At 40.5% G+C, this 25,718-nt stretch overlaps 1 protein-coding gene across 2 annotated transcripts in view; it reads left to right on the top strand.

Annotated features, from left to right (window-relative positions):
* Positions 1–333: 333 nt before the first annotated feature.
* cnksr2a (connector enhancer of kinase suppressor of Ras 2a) overlaps positions 334–25,718 on the top strand; it is a 61,378-nt gene continuing 35,993 nt past the window's right edge. For both annotated transcript variants that reach the window (XM_085762651.1, XM_085762650.1), the window contains exons 1-3: positions 334–567; positions 18,975–19,138; positions 20,313–20,515. In XM_085762651.1, coding sequence (XP_085618777.1) covers positions 504–567; positions 18,975–19,138; positions 20,313–20,515 — 431 coding nt within the window. In that variant the 5' untranslated portion in view covers positions 334–503. The remainder of the gene's footprint in view (positions 568–18,974; positions 19,139–20,312; positions 20,516–25,718) is intronic.

Below are 25,718 nucleotides of genomic sequence, written 5' to 3'. Positions count from 1 at the left end.
ACACTCCTCTGTCACGCACACACACACACGAGCACGCAAGTGGGCACACGCACACACACACAAACACTGGGAGCCAGGACTGGCGCACTGGGAAGAAGGGAGTGAAGAGAGAGAGAGAGAGAGAGAGAGAGAGAGAGAGAGAGAGAGAGAGAGGCGACACATGTCAGACCGGATCGAGCAGGGGAATGTACCGGATTCCGCTGCACACACGCCCGGGCTGTCCCGCATTGAGGGCTGCGCTGCGTTAACGGGACACGGCGCCGGGCTGAGCTGGGGGCGACAGGGGGACCGGACCGGGATAGTGTAAAAAAAAAAAAAAAAAAAGAAAGAAAAAAAGAAAACAGAAAAACCTATAGGAGTCACCTGGCTGCGGAGGGAGGAAAGGGACGCAGGGAGGGGAGGAGGGCGGGAGAGTCGGGGGAGGTGTGCCCCGTTGACAGAGCTTTGTTTTGGGTTAACGACACCGCTTGCGCGCAACGGAGAGTCAGCGCAAAGTTTCCTCGATGGCGCTGGTGATGGAGCCGGTGAGCAAATGGAGCACCAGCCAGGTGGTGGACTGGATGAAAGGTGAGCTATTAGACACACACACACACACACACATACGCACACACACACACCTCGAACATTATAAATTAATAAGCAAACATCTCGTGAATAGATGCTAGATGCTTACACACACACACGCGCACACACGCACACACATACACACAGAGTTATCATCAAACTGATAAACAGCAGTGCAGGAGAGACAGAGGTTGGTGATGATGTGTTGCGTGGGAGGTGTGTGTGCCTGTGCCTGTGCCTGTGTGTTTGTGTGTCCATGCATCACCCTAGCACCTGATGATCAGTGGCTGATGATGTAATGTGTAAGTGACTGGAGGACAAGCAGCCAAACTTCAGTGCTGAGAGCACGGCCGGGTGTAGAAACTTGGGGTGAGGGGGCCAGAGTGGGGCACGGGCCCAAAGAATGGGGGGGCTCATCTGTGGATTGGTTAAGAGATGTGTGAGGACACGGATTTAATGCCTAGCCCAGAACACACTATATTAGTGACTGCTACATTGTTTATTTGGTGTTTACATGGGCATTAAAGGAGGAGCAAGGTGCTCAGACACCCAGGGAAACAGCGAGGGTGCTCTGTGTAGCCCTTTGTCTGTTCGTGGTCCTTTTGCATCATTTTGTGTGTTTTTTGTCGTGTTTTTTTTTTCTTTTTCTTCTTTTGCAGCAGCAGCAGCAGCAGCAGCAGCAGCAGCAGCAGTGAAGCATCATTTTGTGCTCAGTTTGTGGCCATTCTGCCTGTCAGTGCTGTCAATTAGTCACTGTGTCATTTCATTTTATCCCTATTGTTAATGTTACGCATCATTTGTGGTTGTTTTGCATCTGACTGTGGTAGTTCTGTGTCTCTTTGTGGTCATTTTGTGGTCACTGTGGATCACTGTAATCATTCTACATCTCTTCACAGCCTTTTTGCATCTGTCTGTGACTGTTTTGTTTCTGGTTTTGTGACACTTTTGCATCTCTTTCTAGTCATTTGACCTCTCAGCCAGGGCATTATGGAGGAGGCTTTTAACAAGAGACAACTGACCCACCTGGATTGAGGTCATCCTGTTGGACTAACAGTGTAAATCCTATCACCTTAAGCACCGCCAAGTGGTAATTAAGGAGCAGTATAGCGTCTTTAGGGGGAAAAAATAATTAAAAATACACAAAAAGTTCAAATTAGTGCCTTAGTATTTATCAGAGAGTGTAATTGAGTTCTGTTTATAACGGTGCTGGTGATATCTGGCAGTGATCAGACCAGTGATTATAGTCATGCATAATTCAGCAGCCAGGCTGATTAGGTCTGTACCCAGCGGCCTGAGTGAACATTGTACAACTCCTTTACACATTAAAAAAGAATGACTGTTGCTGATACATTTTGTGTTCCTTTCATATGCTGCATTCTTGTTTTTCCTGCATGTAGAGAAACCCCAGATACAGACAATTTAATGTATATTTTCTATATTTCCATCTTTTCTCACAATAAAATGTTCTAAATCATCAAGAATGAACATTAAGCTTTGGAAAGAAAAGGCTCCAGGTTTTTCACCTATAATAATTTGTTCCTCTTTTCCTTTACCTCTCATAAAAACACATTCAATAGCCAACATAATTAAAACATTTTGCATGTTGGTAACAACTCGATTTGGCTCAACATCCAGTGACAAGATAACACAGGCTTCCCCAAAAACACCTGCCAATAGGAGATTCATTTACCAGGCCAATAAGATTTATTATCTCACTTAATTAAGTAAAAATTAACAGCCAACTTTTAGCTGTGGTGCCAATGGCCTAACTTCCATTACAAGAAAAGTCATATACTGCAAAGATCTGCCAAAATAGCAACAATTTGAGGGTCATTCAGAACTTTCTTGGAGGGTGCATCCAGTTCATAAAAGCACTTTGGGCTCATGCAGAGGCTATAATTCTTGCTTCTGGTAGCAGTGAATAATGCCATCATGTCCTAAAATTTCCGCCCAGTTTCCCAGCTGTTGGCATTTTTGAAACTAAACTGAGACTGAAGGAAATTTATGGGATCTGTGGGAGTTGCTAGGTGCTAAAAACAAAATTGGGTGTTGTAATACCCCACCAAAAATCTTTATTTTTAGTATCTCCCAAATGGTGGTTGTAAAAACAAAAATCTATAGCTTTTTTGGAAAATTGAGGCTGTGGTCAGCTTGGATTCACCCAGTTATAATGGGCTCCAGTCGATGTTTTTCACAGCAGACATTTTAACTTGTCATAGCAGGAAAAACAGAGAAGAAAAAGACAAATTTCATTCACTGGCAGCAGTTCTATCAAATGTGTCAGCAAGACCAGGTCACTGAAGTGTCTTGCTCTCCTCTTAAATAAAACACAGACATTCTCAGTGTTCAGTTATATCTGTGCTTTCCCTGCTGCTGCTGTCAAAATGTCTGCTGTGACCAAAGTCTACATTTTTTAAACGCATAATTCACAGGGCTGGCAATGCGTTCTGAGCTGAAATGCATTTTTCTAATAACCAGGTTATACATTAGTTAAAATGCAGAAAAATGTTCTGATTGTCATCATTAATCACGCAAATGTTGTTTGTGTGGTTGCTGAGCTCTCACATCAGCTGTTGCTCTCTCCTCACGACATCATCTTCTGCAATTCACTGACTCTGCTCATGCTCAACTGATCGCTCTTGCTCGAGATGATAATATAAGCTTGTTGTGTGCCCATCTTTTTACAGTCATTTCTTACATGATGAGCATTAGACCTGACCGGATCCTTCTCTTTTGTACCTGGTTTGTCCACATGGAAGCCAGCAACAGTGTTCATTCTTCTTCCGTTCATTTCAGACATAGGCTACAACAGGGCACTGTATCACCATCACATTGAAAATTCTACCATGTTTTAGTCAAGAAACACATTCAATGTCACCTTGCAAATTCCTGCTCTTTCATGTTGTTGCTTGTGATTTGAATTTTGAGCAAATTGATGCACATAAGACTAAATTCTATGCCTGCAATACATGGGTGCCATATGTATGTCAAATAACAAAAATCATGCTGAAACAATCAGGTTAAAGGGATAGTTCACCCAAAATTCAAATTTCTCATTATCTACTCACCCTCATGTCGACTAAGGGCTGGGAGAAGTTTCAGAGTCCTCCGTGCCTTCTCGGAGTTACAGTGGGGCTCAGTGCAGCACTGCATGTCCATATGACGGTTGCGAACGGAGCTCACTTTTCTTCGTCCAAAAAGACACACCAAAAACCATCCAAATACCTCCATAGTGCTCGTCTGTAATGTCCCTCTTGTATTGAAGCCCCAACATGAGAAATTGTTCCGAAAAAAATTTAATAAGTCTATATTTTAAGCTTGTTTGTAGCGTAGTGCAAATCTCGCGAGATTTGGACGGACCAGGAAGAGCAGTGAATGAGTGGTATTTGGATGTTTTTTGGTTTGAGCTCCGTTCGCAACCGTCATATGGACATGCAGTGCTGCACGGAGCCCCGCTGTAACTCAGAGAAGGCACGGAGGACTCTGAAACTTCTCCCAGCCCTTAGTCATCATGAGGGTGAGTTAAATTTGAATTTTGGGTGAACTATCCCTTTAATAATTAACCATCTCAAAACATATATTGGAGTGAGGCAAGGATGTTTGAGTAGGATCGTCACAGTGAATTCTGACCATTTGCTTTAATAGTAAAGTCTGAAAGTTTTATATTATAATGATACAGCAGTGGGTTTAATGCTGTAAACAGTTTAACAGATGCACCAGGGTGTGTCATCCAACGGAAGTATAATAAAAAAAAATACTGGGCCAGCGAAGAAATAAATTCCATGCACTGCATAACAAAATTTTTATGTAGAAGTTTGACCTTTTGACCTGAAACAGCACCCTCATCAGTTTAGTCAGTGGCATGTTTCGTACCACATCTATCAAACACAACCTCCTCCAAACTCCCACCTTTCGCATAAGCTGTGAAATGATTAATGATAACTAATATTAGCAATAATTGTTATTCATCGTTTCTGTTTCATGCATAAAAAGCAGGTCAGACAATCTATTGACTCACATGCTTCAGTTAAATGCAAATGCAAATTGTGACAAAGACTTATTTACATGATGTACTGTGTCAGTTTCTCCGAGCTTCATCATTGGATGGGTTATCGGTTGGTCATGTGCAAATGGCATGTGTTTATAAGTGCCCCTGTATAAGAGTGTGTGTGTGTGTGTGTATGTGTGTAGTCGGTGTGTGTGGGTGTATGGTGAGTTGTTCGTCTCAGACCGTCTGTGCAGAACAGCTGACAGACACACACACACCCGCTCTGAACAGAAGGCTGCACCCGGGTCCTCGGACATTCACACACACACACACACACACACACACACACACACACACACACACACACACACATACACACAGACACACATTTGCATTCGCATACACACATGATACACACACGTACACACAACACACGTGGAATGCCTTAGTGTGGTATTCGATTCATGCTGGGTCTCTGGGGTGTGTCTGTGGCGACAGAGGGAAACATGATACAGTATACTGTATTTGTATACTCTGTGTGTGTGTGGGATTGTGTGTGTGTGTACAATAACATATACAGATCACATGTACCACAGGCGTTTTGGGGCCAGAAGGTCTGGCCATTGTTGACTTGGCGACAGTGTTGCATTGGCACGGCCGAGGATAAAACAATATGGGAGTGGTACACTTCAATGGTAATATGAAACGTTACAGTGCATCGCTGGGAATTATGGGAATTTGTGCCATGTGCTGTATTATCATCTGCTCACACAGGAAACTGTACCTCATTTCCCTTGCATGAGTTTGATCGCTAGACTTGAAAATCATCAGCGAAACTGCCGTGATAGCACTGTGAGCACATCTGATGACACCTCTTACCACAGGAGAAAACTGCCAGAGTGATAGTGACAGCTTCTAGGATCAGAGGATTCTCGGTCTTTTCAGATTTCTTTTTTTTCTAAATTAAAGGTGAGACATGACAAGACTCGTGAGAATTTTATGTTACTTAAAACATTCGTCAGTTTGCATCAGAAGAGCTCATTTGTGTGCTCGGAGCAAACATCTGGTGCCTTGGGAAAATGATGGTCTGAAGTGTTTCAGTCACTCAGCAGCCAAGGAATCTAGACAGGACTGTAAAAGTTACTCCAGCATGATACAGCTCTGAGTTTACATAGTCACTGATAAAGGTCAGGGATTTCTCAATGCTAACATTAAACGGAGGTAATGAAAAATCAATGTTATGTTCAAAACCCTTCTTACTTCAAATCCTAGTGCTACTTCAGCACTCAACAGGAACTATTAGTCAAAGTGAGGGTCTTAGAAAGCCTTCTAAATGGAGACAGTTTACCGTTGACATTTCAACAGGTTGTTACATGCACTTTACTATTAATAGACAACCGTAATTTGGCGCTGGAAGGACAATGTTGTTTCTTATTGTCACTATTGTTATTTTGCATATAGAAAACTACATGCATCATCATATAGGCCCCGACATACAGCATGGTATCTGTTAGCTGCAATGAATGTCTATGATTCCCTATGCTGCTCGCTTGTACCATTGTGTGCCGAGCAGGGCAAATAAGAAAACATAAGAATGGTGAGCCCAGAACTATTGGCTGTAATGCCAGTAAATAGGACTAAGTGCATGAAAAATGATGAAACACTCATAACCGTTGGTGGTGACACCTTTTGACATTTGACGCTGAATGACCCTACTCCATAGTAGACTTAAAACACATGTATTGCCATCTGGTTTGTTTGTTGCTCTTTCAAAATTAATTTCATCCTCATTTTAACTGGGCTACAATGTTTTACAAACATTTTATCTTGAAAATGTAATGCATATTAATAGTTTGAGTTTGGCATTGAAACTTTTGGAAACTTTTCTTTAAAAAACAGAAAAAAAAAATCTCAATCAAATGAATATTTCTTTGCTTAAGCACTGCCTGGGGCAATGTTTGATTCATCTTGCCTCTCTTCTTCTTCTTATTCCACTTTTCTTTTTTAGCACTCCTGATTTTAGGCTCGAAATAATGTGATAGGGAGAGAAAGGAAACACATGTAGTTTTGAAACTGAGATATCTCACATGGTATTAAATCAGGTAAAAAGGCTGAATACAGTACACTAAATTCCAATTTTTACTCTCAGGAAATTACACTCCAAAAAGTGATAGGTTTGCTTTATTTCCCTAATGGAAAATCTTCCCAGATGACACTGGGATTCAAACTGGCAACCTTCTGGTCATAAAGTCACTTTGAATAGCTGTCAGGCTCCTAAGATCCTACATTTACAAATCCCAGGGACACAGTGAACGCTCGTCTAACTTTTATTGTTACCGAAGGTTCAGAGAGCTTGGAACAGATGACACATAACCCGACAGGGAGGGCCAGATCTTTTATAGGACTCTCGAACATCCCAGAAGTCACCGCAAAATCTAGTTTTATTAGACGTGTATGTGTGTGTGTGTGTGTCAGAGAGAAAGAGGGTGTTTGTGGGAGTTTGGCTCGCCTGCTGTTGTGAAAAGTGTGCCTCTGTAGGAGTTAAATACGTGAGTCAGCTATGAATCACACTTTTTCTGTACCAGTCAAAAACACATGCACACACATGAACCCTCTCACAAACACACTCATGCATGTGCACGTATACTGTACATACAGAGATATGAGTGCGTGATCGTACAGATTAGACACCATTATACAACAAACCCACACAGACATTTACACTGAGCTTGTGATTGTCAATTTATAGCAAAACCTAGTTTTTATTGAAATGGGTTCATTTTAGCATTTATGTACCATTGTACCATCTGTCACAGATGGTAACTGGTTCTATAATAATTAATGAAGCGGAAAATACAATTTGAGCTAGAACAAAAAAAGAATAAAAAACATATTGAGTAACTGTAGAGAATGTGTGAAAACCAACAGAGAAGAAGAAATTAGCTAAACTTAATAGATGAATGATTGAAACCATTAAAAACTATTGGATTGGAAGTGTTAGCTAAATGTAAAATCTAAACTGTTTAAAGGGGCTGTTTTCTCATCTGCTGAACATGGTGTCTTGCTGGAAGTGGGTTGCGGTGTCGATCTTTTGCTAAAAACGCCAGAACACACCTTCTGAGCAGCACTAGCCCTATTTCCCAGGACAAACTGAATGACAAACAATCAGAATAAAATAAGAATAAATGCAGATCCGAATAAAATTGTGTCATGTAAACACACTGATTGGAAAATTTTAATCCAAAAGGAAAGAAAGAACTGAAAGAAATTTCTTTTTCCGATCAAGATGGGTGGTTTATGCCGGTCGATAAGCCGAGCGAGTAGTACTCGAGTACTCGGATATCAGCTGCAGCCCTACAAACAGTACAGTCTACATTGATATCAGTTCAGAAAAAAAGTAGCCTAACATTTGCAGCACATGATGGTTGTAGACAGAGTGCGAAATATAGCTACTGTACAATGACAACTGGGGGGGGGGGTCAACATTTTCTCCAGGGTGTAAAGGGAACCTACAGCGCGTGCTTGAGTTAACAGAAGTTACAGTATCTTGCTTTTTCATAATGTACCACACAAACAACTTTTGCAGTCACCAACAAAATATTCTAGATCTAAACTGCCAGCAAGTCAGACCCACACACACACACACACACACACACACCCATCAAGCCTCATTTCTGCTCAAACACGATCCACACAATGCTGAACCAGAACCAAACACCACATAGCAAAGACAATGGCAGATGGGTCATTCTATAGAAATGGTCGCTTTCCTGTCCCTACATTATTCACCAGGAAAAGCGCTCAAAAGTGTTCAACAATGACACAAAATATACATGTTTTTTTGTAATTAAAGTGTTTTCTTGTCATTAAACCATGCATAAGACAGTTATAATGCACATTTATTTTAAAATATATCTTGAAAATCTGGTTAGTGACATGAATTTGGCTTGTCCCTCGGGTAAGGAGTCATGGTTCAGTGACATTTGAATTTAAATAAATGTTTTTCTCCTGTTTTAAAGATTATAATACAAAGGAAAGTGTTATAGCTATTTAGTATAATACTTAAAAGAATGAAAGTATCAATAAATAATTTAAATAATTTACAAAAAAATAGCTGTCCCTTGATTTCATGTCACTGGTGTTACTATTTGTAAAACCCTTTATTTTGAAAAACTACTTCATCTCTGCAAACATCTTCTGGGGTCAAGAGTTAATTGGAGGCGTGTCCATTTTGAAGAGCACATGGTTAGTCAATAATAATTTCAGTATTAAAAAGGCAAAAACTAAACTAAACCACCATTCAAATACTATTAAAATGAAATTCTAAAACATTTTTTAATGTAAATACACAAACTTCTCATTCACTTCAAATAATCTTGTTCCCGAAAGGGGGCAACTGTCAAACCTGGCAACGCAGCTTTGCGGCTTTGACCACAGTGCTCTGCTAACCAGAGTGACATGCTAATTAGAAAAACCAAACGGACAGATACCTTAGATCCATGACAGAGACGCGACGTGATAAGGTACGGAACAGGCAACAGTGATAAAATCAACATGAAGACGCCAGAGAGGGACGAGCAAGCAAGGGCCAGGTGTTCCTAGCAAAAAACAAAAGGTAGGAGGCATACACGATGAGCTGTAGCCTACACACCTGACACAATAATTCTGCAACTCTGAAAGTTAGTAAGCTAAGTAATAAAGTGTATTAAATAGCTTGGTAGCTACTTACATTAATTTACAGCACTCCAGACGACATGAGTGTCTTTTTTTTTTTTAAATGCACGCGCTTAGTGAGCCGCAGACTCAGGCAATGAAATCAATACATCCATGAATGAAATGGGTCCAGGCTAGCTAGCATGCTAATACTGTAGGTGACTGTTGCTTTCTGCTGCTGGAGACGAGGAGAGTTGGTGAGTAAAGGACGCTAATGTAGCAATAGCACACACAAGTTAGCAAAACATAGGCTAATTGATAAGGTGAAAACCTAACTACATTAATATTTAAGCTAGTTGAAATGAGATAACGTTAGGCCTATTCAAGTAGATTATAGATTGGCTGGTTAAATTCAGTGATGAATGTGTGTAAGTTAACATCCAGGAGAAGATGAAAACATAGTTTGCTTAACATGCTAACTGTTAGCAAAAGGCATTGGGTTTTTAAAAGTAACAGTAAAAGTTATAATAATTAGGCAAGAAAAATTCATAAAATAACACCAAGAGAAGAAATAAATCAATAAATAGTAGTGAGCAAAAAAAAGCAGTTATAGATGAATGGTCTAACAGCTAATTTGGTTTCACATAATGAATTAAAGGTTGAATTTATGATAACTTTGAATTTATAATAATAGAGAAATTAGTGACATTTGTTAAAAGAAATTGAGGAGCACTGCAGTAGAAGAGTCACTCTACAGCAGGCCCTATTGCTGTTTCAGTTTCTGTTTCAGTCTGCGTGGGTGTGTGTGTGTGTATGTCTGACGTCACTTTCAATTTGACTCATCAGTATTCAGGGCTTTCACGCTCTCCCTCTCTGCCAGTGATAAGTGATGCTGATTATCACTGAACTTTTGCTAGGCAGTGTATCTCTCCCGTTACTGCCTCTGTCTGCCCCCCTCTGCCTCTCAGCATGCAACACTTTGCCTGTGAGAGCCAACATTGTTTAAAACGGCTTCACATCTATTAGAAATCAGCTGCTATTAACACTCATTAAAACGCAGGCCCTGCTGTCAGACGCCTTACTAAGCAATAATACTGTAGCACAATGTAGAAATACACTGCCTAGTCAAAAGCTTTTAAATTTTATTATAAACTATGGACATTAATCCTCTGCTTTAACAACCTCTGCTCCCCTGGGAAAGCTCTCTACAAGAGTTTAGGACCTGGTCACCCTCATGCTTGATCCCAAATGTGTACAGTGGTTTAGAATATGGCTGTGTGTGTGTGCCAGTGAAGTTGATCTGTACCCAACTGGGACTACTTTAACTTTGTGGACCTTACTTTGTGCACAACAAGAGCATTGTCAGGTCCCCAGACTGTTGCCACAGAGTTGGAAGCACAACATTGTCAAACTGTGCGCTTTGCTCTTAATTGGAACTAAGGGACGTGTTTAGCCTGAGCCATGACAAACAGACCTAAACCAAAAGTATAGAGCTACCCAAATAATTTTGGGCATGTATTATGTCGCACAGGCCCTGCATTCAGAATATAAATTATATACAAGTATTGCAGTATGACCATCAAAGTACACAGAATTCATGCAGAATAACAATATGCTTTGCTTTCTTGCTGAGAGTCAGATGAGAAGATTAGATGGTGTGTGAAGAATGAAACTAGAGCCTATAGCAGAGGAAGGGGAAAACAACTGGAGTTTATCTAAAAATAAAATAAAAACCCTGCAACACACCTGACAATAGTGGGGTTTCCATCCACCTATTCTTATTTGCATTTTCAAAATTTGCAAAAAAAAACTTGGATGGAAACGCCAGAAATTCGAAAAAGAAAGGCAGAAAATTCACAAAAAAAGTTTTTACACTCGGAGGGGGTGGATTTGTCAGCATATCGGTAAAAGGAAAATGCAACTTTTTGCTATGGAAACAGGTTTTGTAAACAATGACTGACACCGTTCACATCGCAGTATACAATACAAGTTTCCCAGAATGCATTGGCATCAGTGGCATATAGCTGTAAAACAGGCGAAAAACTGTTTTATTTCCTGCTGTAGTGCTGTTATTACGTCACTTTATTAAGTTTTAATTTTTTTTCATGCGAGAAAGTAACGTTTAGATCCCCAATGTGCGGTTAGTTTATCCAAATGACGGCTGTTTAGAAGTTGGCTTCGATGTTTTTTGGAGTTGCTTGCATAGCAAATGGAAACGGGCATAAATTTGGATTTTCTTTTTGCGCATTTTCGCAAAATTCGCTCAAAAATTTTGATACATTTGGATGGAAACCTGACTAATGACTAGTTACCATGTTATATGATTCAAAACAAAACAATCTGGATAACAGTGTTTCATCATATATCTATAATGTGAAAAAACTTTCATATGTCAGGTCCTTATAGCAACAATTAACGATATTCACCCAACAAAATAGGCCCTTGTCATCAGCAGCCTCAGGTGCTCTTGAAGAGCTGCAGCCATCAAAGCCCTCCACATTGAAGATAAAAGATGCTTTGTACTAAGCCAGGGATCCAGGTGCTGATTAATCATGACACAATGCTTCATTTAAAAAGAAAAAGAAAAAACTTTCACTGGTTAATGGTTTTGGTGGGTGAGTATCTTAACTTTAGATGGTCCTGGATCAGCTGTCTCTTCCTACGTCTAGTTCTAAAGAGATTAGACTAATTACCTTCTGCCTCTTGCTGGATCCTACACATATATAGCAATGAGAATAGTTTTGTGTTTTCCATGAAAAATCTGCATAGTAACAAGGGAATATGGCTGTAAAGTAAGTGCAGTTTAAAAAGTCAAGTATTTCACTCTGAAATGTGGAATATAAATGCAAAGTAGCAGAAAATGGAGTGGCTCAAAAATTCCTTTTCCATTGCGTCTCCAAAAACCTTGAGCGCACCTCAGGTGACCTTCACCGAACGTTAAAGCTGCACATCGGCCAAATAAATCACATCTGAACGCTTTGATTCTTCATTCTTATCAAGTCCTTCATGCTTTACCAGTGGAAGCTGTGAGTCGAGTTTATCGCATCGACTCCGAGTGTCTGGGTGGGCGGGTTGGGGTGTGTGTGTTGTGTGTATGTGTGCGTCAGTGGAATCAATTTGCCGAGCGAGATAACGGTGAAACGACGATGCCTAATCTTCCAAACTGATTGCTTGCATTTCATTTCATTTTAAGACCATAAAAGCTTCGTCAGTCTATGTTTTAAAGGATACAGTGATGTGATTTCAGGCTTCAGCTTCTTCTTTTTTTTTTTTCTTCCCCCTAACTCGATATGGCATTTTGGAACTGCATGCTTCATTTAGACCTCTGATGGGGGGAAGAGGGCGCAGAGGGCCGACAAATGCTGTTTGCTTGATGCTGATGAGAGATGGAATTTGTGTGTGTGTGAGTGTGTGTGAAATAGTTTGCATGCAATTTAGCAGCTGGCTTCTGAGTTTTTTTTCCCCCCTTTTTTTCCTCTTTTCCGTTTCACCTCTTTCTTTCCTTCTCTTCCTCGGCTCTCTTCTTCTCATCCTGCTTTTTTTTCTTTCTCCCCCATCTTTGTTAGCGTGGTTATGATAGATGAGTGCATTATAAAGCGGGGACTTGAAGCGGGGGAAATCAATGCTCATTCCTCAGAGGTGTGTGTGTGTGTGCGTGTGTGTGTGTGTGTGTTTGCCAGTTGGCTGTTTGTTAAGAGGTTAGAAGCTGGATACATTCATTGTTTTGGGAGCCAGGGGCTGCAGCTGAGCAGCTCCATCTTGATCTGCTTTCCTTTGACTCAGCAAACCTGCTCCAGCCAGACGAACACACACACACACACACACACACACACACACAAGGCATGCACAACACCAACAATGCTCGCACCCACCCACTCACACAGAGATCGTCCCACCTAGACTCACAACACAGACGTTACACAATCCAGCAGAGAGTATATAGAGTCTTACCTGGACGGCTGCCTGATTGCCCGTCCATTACCTAGCTTTTGTTCCAGTCTCTCCGGCTTGTGTTTCAGATGTCACAGTTTGTTTTGGGTTCTTTTCCAGACTGTTGGCTGGACACAGAGCAGTAAATAGCGCTGATCCGAGGCCACGTTGTTCCTAGAATTACAATAAAACTTCATACAATGCCCCTTTCTCTGCTGCAGCCTTGGTCACAGGTGCACAAAGGCAGGCAACAAGTCGTGATGCATAAGTGGTTTTTTCGTCTGGGATGTAAGAACACGTGCGTTTTTTAGATGTTCTACGCTGTAAAATCAATTAAAAACCGAAGATTTTTTACATCAGAACTACCCATAATAGAGTGTGTGACACAAATTCGGATACATTTGAGTCCCTTTCATCAGCTGGAGTCTCAACTGACAGTTATTTTCACCATCAATTAACCTTCCTCAGTTAATTGGCTAAGAGATCGCAACACTGAAGCCTTCAATTGACCTGTTTTATCTGATTAACAGCTCAAAACTTATATTAATTCTTATATACAACAAAGAAACACTGCAAGATAAAGCTGGAGCCAGTTTGGCGTTTGTGCTTGAAGAAAATTATGATTCAATTATGAGGCTATAATAGTTGCTGATGAATTTTCTGTTGATACAATAATCATTGCTGCTTGAGTCTCAGGCATCCATTGGAATGAAAACTTTGCAGCACTATAGCATTGACTCTGTAAGCCATCGCAGTGAACATGAGGTCATGAGAAAAGGCTTTGAACAAAGAGCTTGTTGATCCTCAAACAGCATCTGCAAAGCTCTTTCTGTGGAATCAGGGACGTCGGTTTGCACTCTACAATTTTTTGTAACTCTCAGAAACTGATAATCTGGCAGTTTGGCCCAGAAGTGTGAAGGTGGGTAGCGTTTGAAGAACTTACTTTCATTACTTTACAGTGCAACACCATGACTTTGTTTGAAGACGGTGTGAAAGTGTGCTGTGTGCAGTTCATTGTGTCGAGACTACAAAGACACAAAGTTCTTGTAGAGAGATTAGAGGATGGAGCCAGGCTGCCGCAGGAATTACGCTCATATTGGAAAATCTCTAGTGCCAACGCAGTGTGTTCTTCATCTGACACCCCTGTCTCCTTATATGTCACTAAATTCTCTTTTCAATTCTGCTGACAAATGTCAAACACAAGGGGGAGAATGTTTTAAAGAGAGACAATGTTACTTTTGTGAATGGCAGAGTTGCCAGGAAGTAATTGGTACAGAAGGTTTGAATCCACAGTGCCATCTGTGTCGAGGTTCAGGCGACAAACGCACTTTGATTGAGGTTAGGGAAACATGGTTTGGGTGTGTGAAGTCGCTGTGAGCTTCTTCTGTATTAAACCAGACCACATTAACCAAGTGCTGTGATTGCCTTAACACAATCATAAAGAAGTTTAATAAAGTCTGTCAGATACATTAACACCATTTTCCTCATTATGTTAATGGAAAACTGACTTTCTGTCATAAAATGTGTTTTTAGTTGCAATTTTAGCTTTATAGTTGTAATTTTCTACTAGCCATAGAATTAGTTTCCATGAGTCTTTCCTGAACTAAACCAAAGCTGACATGTGTTGATGTGGGTTAAAGGGATACGCCAACATTTTTTTTTTCGTGTCTTGCCTCACTCCCGAGTCCATGACAAGCAGATAGACACCATCCTTTCGACTGTGCGTGCAGTAACAAGGGAGATACGGGCAGAGCTGGCGCACCGCTAATTAGCTTAGCTCAAACGCTGGAAGTGCATAGGTAGTGTTAGCCTGCCTCCACCTAAAGTCATAAGAGACACTCTTCAGCAACTCTAAACAGAAACCGGCGAGCTGATCTTCGTCTCAGAGCTGACAAAACTCTCCGGTAAGGCATCTTGAGCGGTCAAATGCCGGTAACAGGACGAGATCGGTCAAAACAGAGGGTTCAAGCAAAGACGGTTTATTTTGGTTCAAGCTATCTACATCGAGGGTAGGTTAGCTTCCTATTTCAAAGTAAAAGCACAAATTCTATCGTCATGGTTTTCTGTATGTAAAGGGCAACGGGTGTTTTATTTTGTGAAAGTAACCGGATGTGCGTTGGTCACAACGGCTAGCTTGAGTAGCGCCAAATTCGTCCGAACAAAATTGTTAACAGCTGGTATTTAGACAAATTAACGACACACTGCTGATCTAAACGGCTACTTTCTCGCCTAAAAATGTTTGAAATGTTGATAAAGTGATATATTTACAGAGTTTAGAGCCAGAATGAAATCAGCTTCTGACTGCTGATTTCGGCCCGGGTAGGAGGCAGGCTAACCTATGTACTTCCAGTGTTTGAGCTAAGTTAATTAGCGGTTCGCCAGCTCTGTCCGTATCTCCCTTGTTACTGCACGCACAGTCGAAAGGATGGTGTCTATCTGCTTGTCATGGACTCGGGAGTGAGGCAATACACGAAAAAAAAAATGTTGCCATATCCCTTTAAAGTGAGACTTTAAAAAAGTTGTCTAACAGTCCTTGTTTGGCAATACAGGCATCACCCATACAGATACTGTATAATAATTGCAGGCTTTCATTATGTAACAAGTTTATAGGCTACATCCTAGGTTGTTTCCAGCAAAGCAAAGCCTTGACAGACTTTTCAAATCAGTGTCCTTAACGACATCACCAGGCAACGATTGTCTAACTTCAACAAGACTGACTGTTCTCTATCATGGATTAGGCTATTTGTTTAAAGGTAGCCTTGAAAGTCTGCACATTGATTTCATACAGCACAGAAACGAATGACCTCCAGTGTATCAAGAAGTACTGTAGAAAACTTCCACCTGCATTACCTGTCATCTGAATCAGCAGAAATATAAAATATAAATGCCATGATTTGCAGTTATTTAATTAAAACTTGCAAACCCACTGGCTTTGGTAGATTTTGAAGTTGTAAAGCTTTCTGGCCACAATACAGTAGAATAAATATTGTAAATCATCTTTATCAGTCCCTTCAGCACTGTGGGGAAGAGGAACCAGGACTCTTTGTCTTTGTTTTCTGTTTCCATTTAATCTCATGGCATGGGGAAACGGGTCCCAAAGCCAAACAAAATGTTTTCTGCCTTATTCAAAAGATAAATAATGTATGATTATCTGATATATACTGACATATATACCTACCGTATAAAAGTGTATAGTATGTGTCTGCATGACTCCTACAAGTGAAGCTTGGAGAGAAAAACTCAAGACACCAGAGTTTGTTTTTTGTTTTGTTCATATAGACAAGCAGCAACACTTCCCACTTCCAGCATACAAACTAAGGTCAATGATCTCCTCAAATATAAAAATGCATGCAGTGTTTCACACTGACGTAGTTACTATACCAATATGACACAAGTTCACATACAACCAGGCAACTGTTGTGTAACTTCAACAGGACTGAATGTTCTCTATGGATTATTTATCTAAAGGAAGTCTTGGAAGTCTGCACATTGATTTCATACAGCACAGAAGTGAATAACTTCCAGAGTATCAGAGAATGTGTTGTAGAAAACCTCCACCTGTATTACCTTACCTGTCATCTGAATCAGCAGAAATGTAAAATATAAATGGCATGATTTGCAGTTATTTAATTAAACTAACTGGCTTTGGTAGATTTTGAAGTTGTAAAGCTTTCTGGCCACAATTCAGTATATGAATATTGTAAATCATCTTTATCAGTCCCTTCAGCACTGTGGGGAAGAGGAACCATGGATTTTTTGACTTTGTTTTCTGTTTCAATTGAATCTCATTGCATGGGGAAACGGGTCCCAAAGTCAAACAAAATGTTTTCTGCCTTAAAAGAAGAAAAAAAAAAAAGTTAAAATATTATCTGTGGCCCCCCCGTGTGTGGCTTAAAATGAACCCTATTTCATACTTCTACCTTATGTTCCCGTGGTTTTGCAGCTGCTTTTGGTTGAAATCTACAAAACGGCAAAAAAAAAAAAAAAGCTGAAATATTGCACAGCAGCTGTTGTATGATCTGAGATGAAGTGGAACAAGCTGCAGGAAAAATGTGTCTTACATTCTCTCGCACAGACTGAAAGAAATCCGCCGTCCTTATAGACAGACTTTGACGACGGGAAACTGCTGGTGAAAAGTACGGCAATGAAAGCTGATTAGTGCTTTCTGGAACCAAGCCCGAAAACCTATAATTTCAAGTAGGGATGCGTCTAGTTATCGATTGCGGTGGGGTGTGGGGGGTTGAACGGTGTTGAAGAGCGTATGAGCCGTGGACGGGGTCATGGAGAGTGATGGTGCTGTGAGGATGAGAGTCCCCTCCAGCGCTGACAGCCCATCATTTCTAGCTATTTTATATATGCTCTCGTAATTGCCATAAAAACAGATACGATCGCAGGCGGTATATAAGCACCTTGAACCAACAGTGAAGCCGCACGATAACGGTATAAAGAGTCTCTCAGACAAGCAGGAGAAATGTGAGGTAATTTCCCCCTCATGCTGCTAAATGTGCTTGAGAGATGTGTCTGAAATAACACGTAGATCGGCCTTACTTGCCAGTAATTTAGTCCCTAAGGGTTGTTTTTTATTTTTTATTCATTCGTAAAAAAATGTGTGCCAGGGAGAATCCGCTTTTCAGTTTCCTAGATAGTGGAGCAGCTGCACATCTCTTTCTTGCTCATTTCTTTGTGATCATTGACTCACGCTGATTTCTGGTTGGAAAGAGTTGAAATATTCCTTTAGCTTGCAGACTTTTCAAGTCCAAGAGTCCACAGTCATGCTTGCAGCTAATTGTGACGTGCTTGAAATGATGAGGCTAATGTCATCAAGGGCTATTTCTTAACAGGATGATGTACTAATGACACAATTTGTGATTTAGGCAGCCAGGCTATGACAAGAACAGTTAGCCATCGCACCTTGTCATTAGTACAATGTAAAGGCCAAATTTGCTTCAGAGAGAAAAGCTGATCAGTTCTCAGATCAGTTACACCACCACATTTCTTTCCCTCCTCCCCTATAGCTTTACCTCCACCCACTAGTAAACATTGTTATCAGCTAACTTGAAACAACAATTCACCTGCTAACTCAACAGTGTTTTTTCTCCTTTTAAATGACAAACCAACTATTTAAAATAGTTTGGCCCTGTGGCTCTTTTCATAATTTTTCTGAGCAGAATATAATGGGCATGACCAAATCAATTATGACTTGTCGTGAGCTTGTTTGTTTCTTTATTGTATTTCTAATTGTTTTTTATGCTTTTAACTTAACTTTTAAATGTATTTTTGTGTTTCATTGTACAGCACTTCTACCCCTGTGGTTTTCTTTTAAATGTGCTACATAAATAAAGTTGATTGATTGATTAATATTGGCTGGATCAGATTTTTTTGGGGTGGGGTTATAACCCTCCTGACCCCCACATAAATTATTACGCCCTTGACAGTGATGCTCAGTGTCTAATGTTTATCATTTTTACCATCATTCTTTACCACTTTTGTCTTAGTGTCAGTATGCTAACATTCTCTAATTTGTCATATGCACTAATTAGCTAACAGTCGCTAATTAGCTAAGATTCACTAATTTGCACTTAACACAAGTCGCAGCTGAGGCTGATGGGAACATCATTAGCTTTGCAGGTACTTACAAACGAAGTGATGGTGCTACAGGAAATGTCACTACTTTAATTACACTGAAACATGTTTATTCATGGAAATACTCACTGATCAGTTTTTATTCTCTCATTGTTATTGTTGTTTTTTCCCCCCCTTTGTAGTCGTGATCTCATTTTGAAACAAATGTGAGTTTACTTACAGTGAGTAACCTTGTTAATATGTGTTTTTGCTGCAGGTCTGGACGACTGCTTGCAGCAGTATGTGTGTGTGTTTGAGCGCGGAGGTGTGTGCGGGGAGAGGCTGCTGAGGATTAGCCACGCCGAACTGGAGGAACTGGGAGTTTCTCGCATCGGACACCAGGAGCTCATCCTGGAGGCTGTGGACTTGCTCTGTGCTCTGGTGAGTCTGTGTGTGTGTGTGTTTGTTTTTTTTAGTTTGAGCGCAGGGCTGGACTCCCATTACCCGTTTGTACAGCTGCAGATGTAATGTATGCTGTTCCGCTTGGATGCACAGTGTAATAGATTGCAGGAGGTAAATTTCATCAAATCTGTGAATCTCCTCATTGTCACAATCACAATCGAAGAGGAAAAACCGTCTCATTTTCAGAGTTTGCAACTATAAATCTATTTCGAAGTGCAAAATATAGGGGTTTGCAAAAACAGTATTACTGGAAAGGATGCACCTGATTACTGAGGTATATTTACTCAATTGTAAAATGACAACCTGTGCATTTTATGAATCATATGGAGTTTGCAAGAAAAGTTTTTTGGCTTCAGGAGAGACTGATAAATAAACATATAATATATGATTATCTGATATATACTGACATATATACCGTATAAAATTGTATAGTATATGTCACCATGACTCCTACAAGTGAAGCTTGGAAAGAAAAACTCATAAACAAAGACACCAGAGTGTTGTTTTGTTCATATAGACAAGCAGCAACACTTCCCACTCCCAGCATACAAATTAAGGTCAATGATCTCCTCAAATATAAATGCATGCAGTGTTGCACACTGACGTAGTTACTATACCAATATGACACAGGTTCACATTATACAAAAGCCCCTCCAGGGAGATTAGGTAGTTTTGTTGCATGCAAAAACACAACGTGATTACTATATGAGCATCATTATCATGCTGTGCCTGTTGGAGGAGAGGCTTCTATTAACCTCTGTTATCGGTAAGAATGCATTGCATATGTTTTGTATGTAAAATCTAAATCTGCAGAATAATTACTAATCACATAAAAATCTGAAATCCAGTCAAGTACCACTATAAGGGTCTTAAAATTATCATATTATAATATGATACATAATTATTATAAGTACAGTACTTGAGTAAATATACATATTTACATTCCACCGTGTTGCAGTCCGTGTGATAACTTTCTCTCTAATATAAAGTTATGAATATGCACCGAGTCCTCAGGAAAACCTGATAAACATGTTGACAAATAAGACTCTTCATTTTTATTCATGGTGGTTCAGTCTCCGGACTCTCAGCTAACGGCTGTTTATATGTGTGTTTATCTGTGTGTGTGTTTGTGTCTGTTTGTGTGTGTGTGCAGAACTCAGGTCTGGAGACGGAGAGCGTCAGGACTCTGGCTCACAAACTCGGCGCCTCGGCCAAAAACCTGCAGAACTTCATTTCCGGGCGCCGTCGGAGCAGCCAATCAGAGAGCAGGAGCTCGCGGCGGCTACCCAATGATCTGCTGACCTCCGTGGTTGACCTCATCACCGCCGCCAAGAGCCTGCTCGCCTGGCTGGACAGGTAATAAGTTCTAACTCGCTCAGTTTTTTTTCTTTAGTTGACTTGCAGATTGGAGTTTTAGCTAAAAAACCTTTTTCAGTATTTCACTGTTACGTCTGAAGAATAATCATTTTTCATGGAGGGAAAAGCACGGCTATTATTTATAGGTCAGTTTCCAACCTTTAACCACATTTTATGAAACTGAAAATGAATGTGCACTTCTGTCCACTGTTTTATCCACTGCTCTTCTCATTTATTTCTGGTGTCTCCACTGTGATTCTTTTTTACATTTTTTTATTCACAAATTGAAAAGGCTCATAAGCAGGTGGATGGAAACCCACCTAATGACATTAACAATGTCTCCAGGATTCACATGTCACACATTTCTTTTCTTATTTACGCCTCTGCTTTTCATGCAATGACACGCCAACATGTCTTCCACTGACAAAGTAGAATACATTCGAGAGCCCACGCACCCACTCAGGTGTCTTCAGTTATTTCATTTATAAGAATATAATATGGCTGCTTTATCACAGTAGAGGCAGAACAAGAGGAACATAGGTTTCTGTTATCCTAGCTTGAAAATGATAAATTACCAAAGGAAACAGACAGTAAAGAGCGCCTATTGAATTGCAATGCTTGAATTGTATTGCTTGTGTGGTAGCCAGGTGCATACAGTAGTTGTTCATGTTCAAGGTTATAGAATAATTGATTAATATTTTCCTGTGTTGTTGCAAGAAGTTGAGGACTCTCTACGTCAATTACAATCAATCAGTCGGTCCATCAGTCAGTCAGTTGTTTTTTACTGTCCCCAAGGGGGAAGTTTGCTTTGTTGCCAGATGACATCACATAATCATTTATCAGTTAAACACAACAGTAAAAAAAAAACACAAGCTCCAGACAGTGAGAGAAACACTATGAATATAAATCAGAACTGTGTTTATCTACCAAAGACAAGACACTGAAAATAAATTAAAAACAAAGTGTCTACTCAGATCCTGCATAGATAGATAGATAGATAGATAGATAGATAGATAGATAGATAGATAGATAGATAGATAGATAGATAGATAGATAGATAGATAGATAGAAGGTGATATTTTACTTGCTAAACAAAAACCTTGAGCTGAATCTCTCATATTTCAATACTTCATATGGAAACCAGAGTTATCAATCATACACATCTTTATTTAATTCTCTATTTGTTCAACTTCAGCTCCGATCTGTAAGACATCAACTCTCCTGTAGGTCTACGTCTCCTGCAGCTGTTGCTTGTTGACATCTTTTAGAAATATGAGAAATATGTTTTTCTTTTCTTCCAAAGGGATAATGTCAGACCTCTCCTCTCACCGTGTTTCTCCGTCTCTCGCCCTCACTCTTCTTTCTCTCCGTCACTTCATTTATTCATGACTCAACACGATCCCCTGCACACGACACACACATCAGATACAGAACTAAAGGTCTTAGACATTGGCTCTTCAAATGTCAGGCACCCACATCTGTCCTCGGGCCATCTGACACACACACACACACACAGACACACACATACACACATACACTTCACTCACACAGCCTCGCACATACAAGTATAAATGCACAGAGCCATGTCCACAAGCACACTCGACAGAAAGTTGAGGTGTGATAGACCCATAGAAACGCCCACTCCGCTCGCGCAAACACTCACTCGCAGACACACTCCCACGAGCGCACACGCACTGACACACACTTATGCAAGCGTGCGCGCCGGATCGCCCACGCGGCAACAGTGATGCAACTGTAAATGGCAAAGCGACAGTGAGAGAAAGAGAGAGAGAGAGAGAGAGAGAGAGAGAGAGGGGATGTATGGATAGACGCAGCCGAGCGGCCGCTTCACTCTCTCTGTTTAATGTGTCTTTATGGTTTCATGCAGCTTATTACACACACAACCAGTACATGGGGAGAGGAGCGTCTGTGTGAGATTTACACACACCGTCCCACTGCAGCTTTTATTGCAGTGAAATATCATCTCCTCCTGCAATTGATTGATAGGGGAGACGGGGGTAAGAAGATGAGCATAGGGGCAACTGAGCCACCCCTCGTTGCTAGGAAACTATAAGAAAAATTGAGCATGTGACCAAATATTTAGGAGGAAGGCGTCATTTCATAGAGTCTGTGAAGGTAAGAACCACGTTAGTGAAGTGGTTAGACATTTATATCCAAAAAAACATTTTTCACCCTCAAAAGTGAATTAAGTCGATTATAAGTTTCATGAGATTTGTTTAGACCAGAATAGATAATTATAGATTGTGGTATCTATGAGCTATGAGGTAATAAACCTAGCAAGTGCACCATTTTATGTCCTAATTATTAAATCAAGATTCTGCATATTTATGATTACAGCAAGTAAGTTTTCTTTTTTTTTTTAATCTTTGTAATCAGGGCGTCATTGAAAAAGAGAGCCTGCTCTCAATTGGTTTCCCTGAATAAATAAAGGTTTGAAATGAAATGAAGAAGTTTCTGCAGAGTTAAAGTTGTTTATGGTGAGACCAAGCTTTACTTTCAGCAGTCCCAGCAGTTGGTGTTCACCTGCAACCTGGACAGGTGGAATATGGTGTAAAGGGGGAGGTGGGAGATGGATGGAAGGAAAGGAGGGAGTGTCCACTTTTTATTGGACATGCTATTTTATCAAAACAGTTATATTTACACTCTCATTATATTTATTTGTAGAGACTAGACTACATCCTGTATTATGCAGATATATTAGTTAGAAACAAAACTATAATGGGGCACAGGCTCCACCCTTGTCTGAATGGGCCTTATTTGAGGCCACCTGTTGTTGCAGTATACATGCAGTAACATGTTGGTCCTTTATTGTTTGAACTAGCCGCTTAATAAAAGCTGTTTATATTTTTCTATCAGCGAAGAGCTGCCTTGGATCCTGTTTTTTCTCAGTTAAAACTATAGTTGTCTTGATGTAGTCATCCTGAGAATATGAAAAGTGGCTGAACCCCGGTCTCCCCTACCACTGGAGCTAACAACAAGCTGTGTCTCATATAAGATGCGTGCTGGACAATATGCTCAACTCATTAAGAGATTCTTAACAACATGGGAAAAGGTTATGGCTTCCACACGTGTTAGGTTGGAATCTTGTATCAACACCCAGGAGGACTCCTTCCTAAAGGAGTTTACAACAGAGCAACAAATTAGCATAAAGCATGTTCAGACTCAACGCTCATTTCCCTCTGATTGCCGGTTGTTTCGACCTCTCAGGGACGGAGGAGAAGAGCAACAGCAGTTTCTTCAAACGCTCGCCGTCTTCTCGTGACTATGGGAGACGTTTCTTAGCCTTTTTCCCATGTATAAAAGAACAGCATGGGTACAGCGCGGATCATCTTTATCCCCGCCTCTGATACCCTGATGTCTCTTTATCTATATACTTTTCTCCTTCTCTGCGGTGACAAACACCATTTTGATCTTGGTGCGCACATCGAGTCGACACAGTGCAGGAGACAAACACTTCGTTTTTTAAAGCTGTCAGGGAGAAAAAGTGAGTTTATCTCTCCAGGATGACTGAAATTCGCAGCCCTGTTATTCTCCCTTTGAGCTCCTTATTTCCTCTTTATATGCACATTTGAAAGCACCGACCTATGAATTAATAACATGGCCACACAGGCTTCAGTTTATGTGTGCTGTATTTTGCTGATATCTTCAAAATGCAGTAGTAGTTTAGATCCCTTTTTTTTTTTGCTATTTTTAACCAATATAGTGAATGAGCAGACTTTAAATTTTCATCCGAATATGAGGAGGGATACTCCCAGAGTGGTATTGATTGGATCAATGCCCAGTGGGGGGAGTAGATCAAAATTGATGTGGTGATATTTTGGGAGGCGACATGCTGGAGTGTTGCATGATTTGATCAGCACTGACCCGTGTAGTAGACACCGAGCATGTCATACAGAGAGAGGAAGAAGGAGCTGAGGTGTGACTTGCAACATCTTGTCCTCCTTGTAAAAAATTGGCACAGGAAGTGTGAGCAAGAGAGCGAGCAAAGGTGGATGGTTGAGGATTTAGAGAAGGAGTTGGGCAAATGTAGACTCTCTTCCTTTCTCTCTGGTGATCTTTTAAATCATCATGTACGCACTTAGTCTTGTACAATAGCTTTAACACACAATGACTTGTATACATGTGATAAATGGGAGGGGGAGAAGGAGGAGGAGGGTAATGGCGTGACTCATTTTCTATATTGGGACACCACCAGGTGTAATTTCGCTCCATTTACCTCTGTAGAAAAGAACTTTAGATTTGTAGCCTGAGCCCCGGCCTCAGCGCTAGAACAAGCCCACAGGTTGTTTGCGCAGCAGGCTGTTATGACCCGTGGTTACGTTTTGTTGCTAGGCGACATCTAGCAGTAATTATGACAAGACCAAAGGGAAAAGTGTGGTGACATATGAATGATCAATGATGAATGAAGACTTTATTTCCAACATGTGAAAATATTACAATAATAGATGAGGCCAAACAAATCAGTTTGGATTAAAGGAGCAGTTTAAGTTATCGACCACATTGTTATTTCTGTAACCGTGGCAACTCACATCGTCGAATGTTGACAAAACTTATTTTAACCTAGATCGCTTTTCCAAAGCTAACCGACTAGTTTTTGTGCAGAACCATGCCACGGCGGTTGTCATAGTAACCAGGACAAACAAGGTGCTCGCAGTGTTTCAGGAGGCGTTCCTGTGGTATGGGTCGTATCGGACAGTTTAAAAAAACATCGTAGACCACATAGTTGTTGAGGTTTGGAGGACTTGGTCAACCACCACCGGCCTGAACTCCACACACTCTATTGGCCCTGCAATGTACAGAGCAAGCTTCCTTTTGCATTGGTGTTAAAAGTCCCATGTGTAAAATGAGGGTAAAACAGTGACATCTAGCATTCTGATTCTATTATTTATCTATTTAATAATTCTATTGTTCATTTACGAACGTGAAACTCTTGAAAACGTGCTCTCTGGTTGGCTGGATTTTCCAGTCCGTACAAACATGGCGGTGCAAGAGGGCGACAGTCTCTAAGCAAGCCCCTTGCTATTATGTATAAAAGAAGAATTATAAGGCTTTGAAAACCAAACAGATTTTGTTTTATAGCAATTATACAAATATATTCATTAGTAGTATATTCAGGTTTTGCCAATAAACCTTGACAAACATTACACACGGGACCTTTAAATGTTGATTTGAACCTTTTACT

This window comes from Trachurus japonicus, chromosome 20, assembly GCF_045865225.1.
Source record: "Trachurus japonicus isolate A0001 chromosome 20, Traja_1.0".
Taxonomy (NCBI): domain Eukaryota; kingdom Metazoa; phylum Chordata; class Actinopteri; order Carangiformes; family Carangidae; genus Trachurus; species Trachurus japonicus.
Note: the sequence above shows the minus strand (reverse complement) of the source record. Positions and strands in the feature narration are given on the sequence as shown.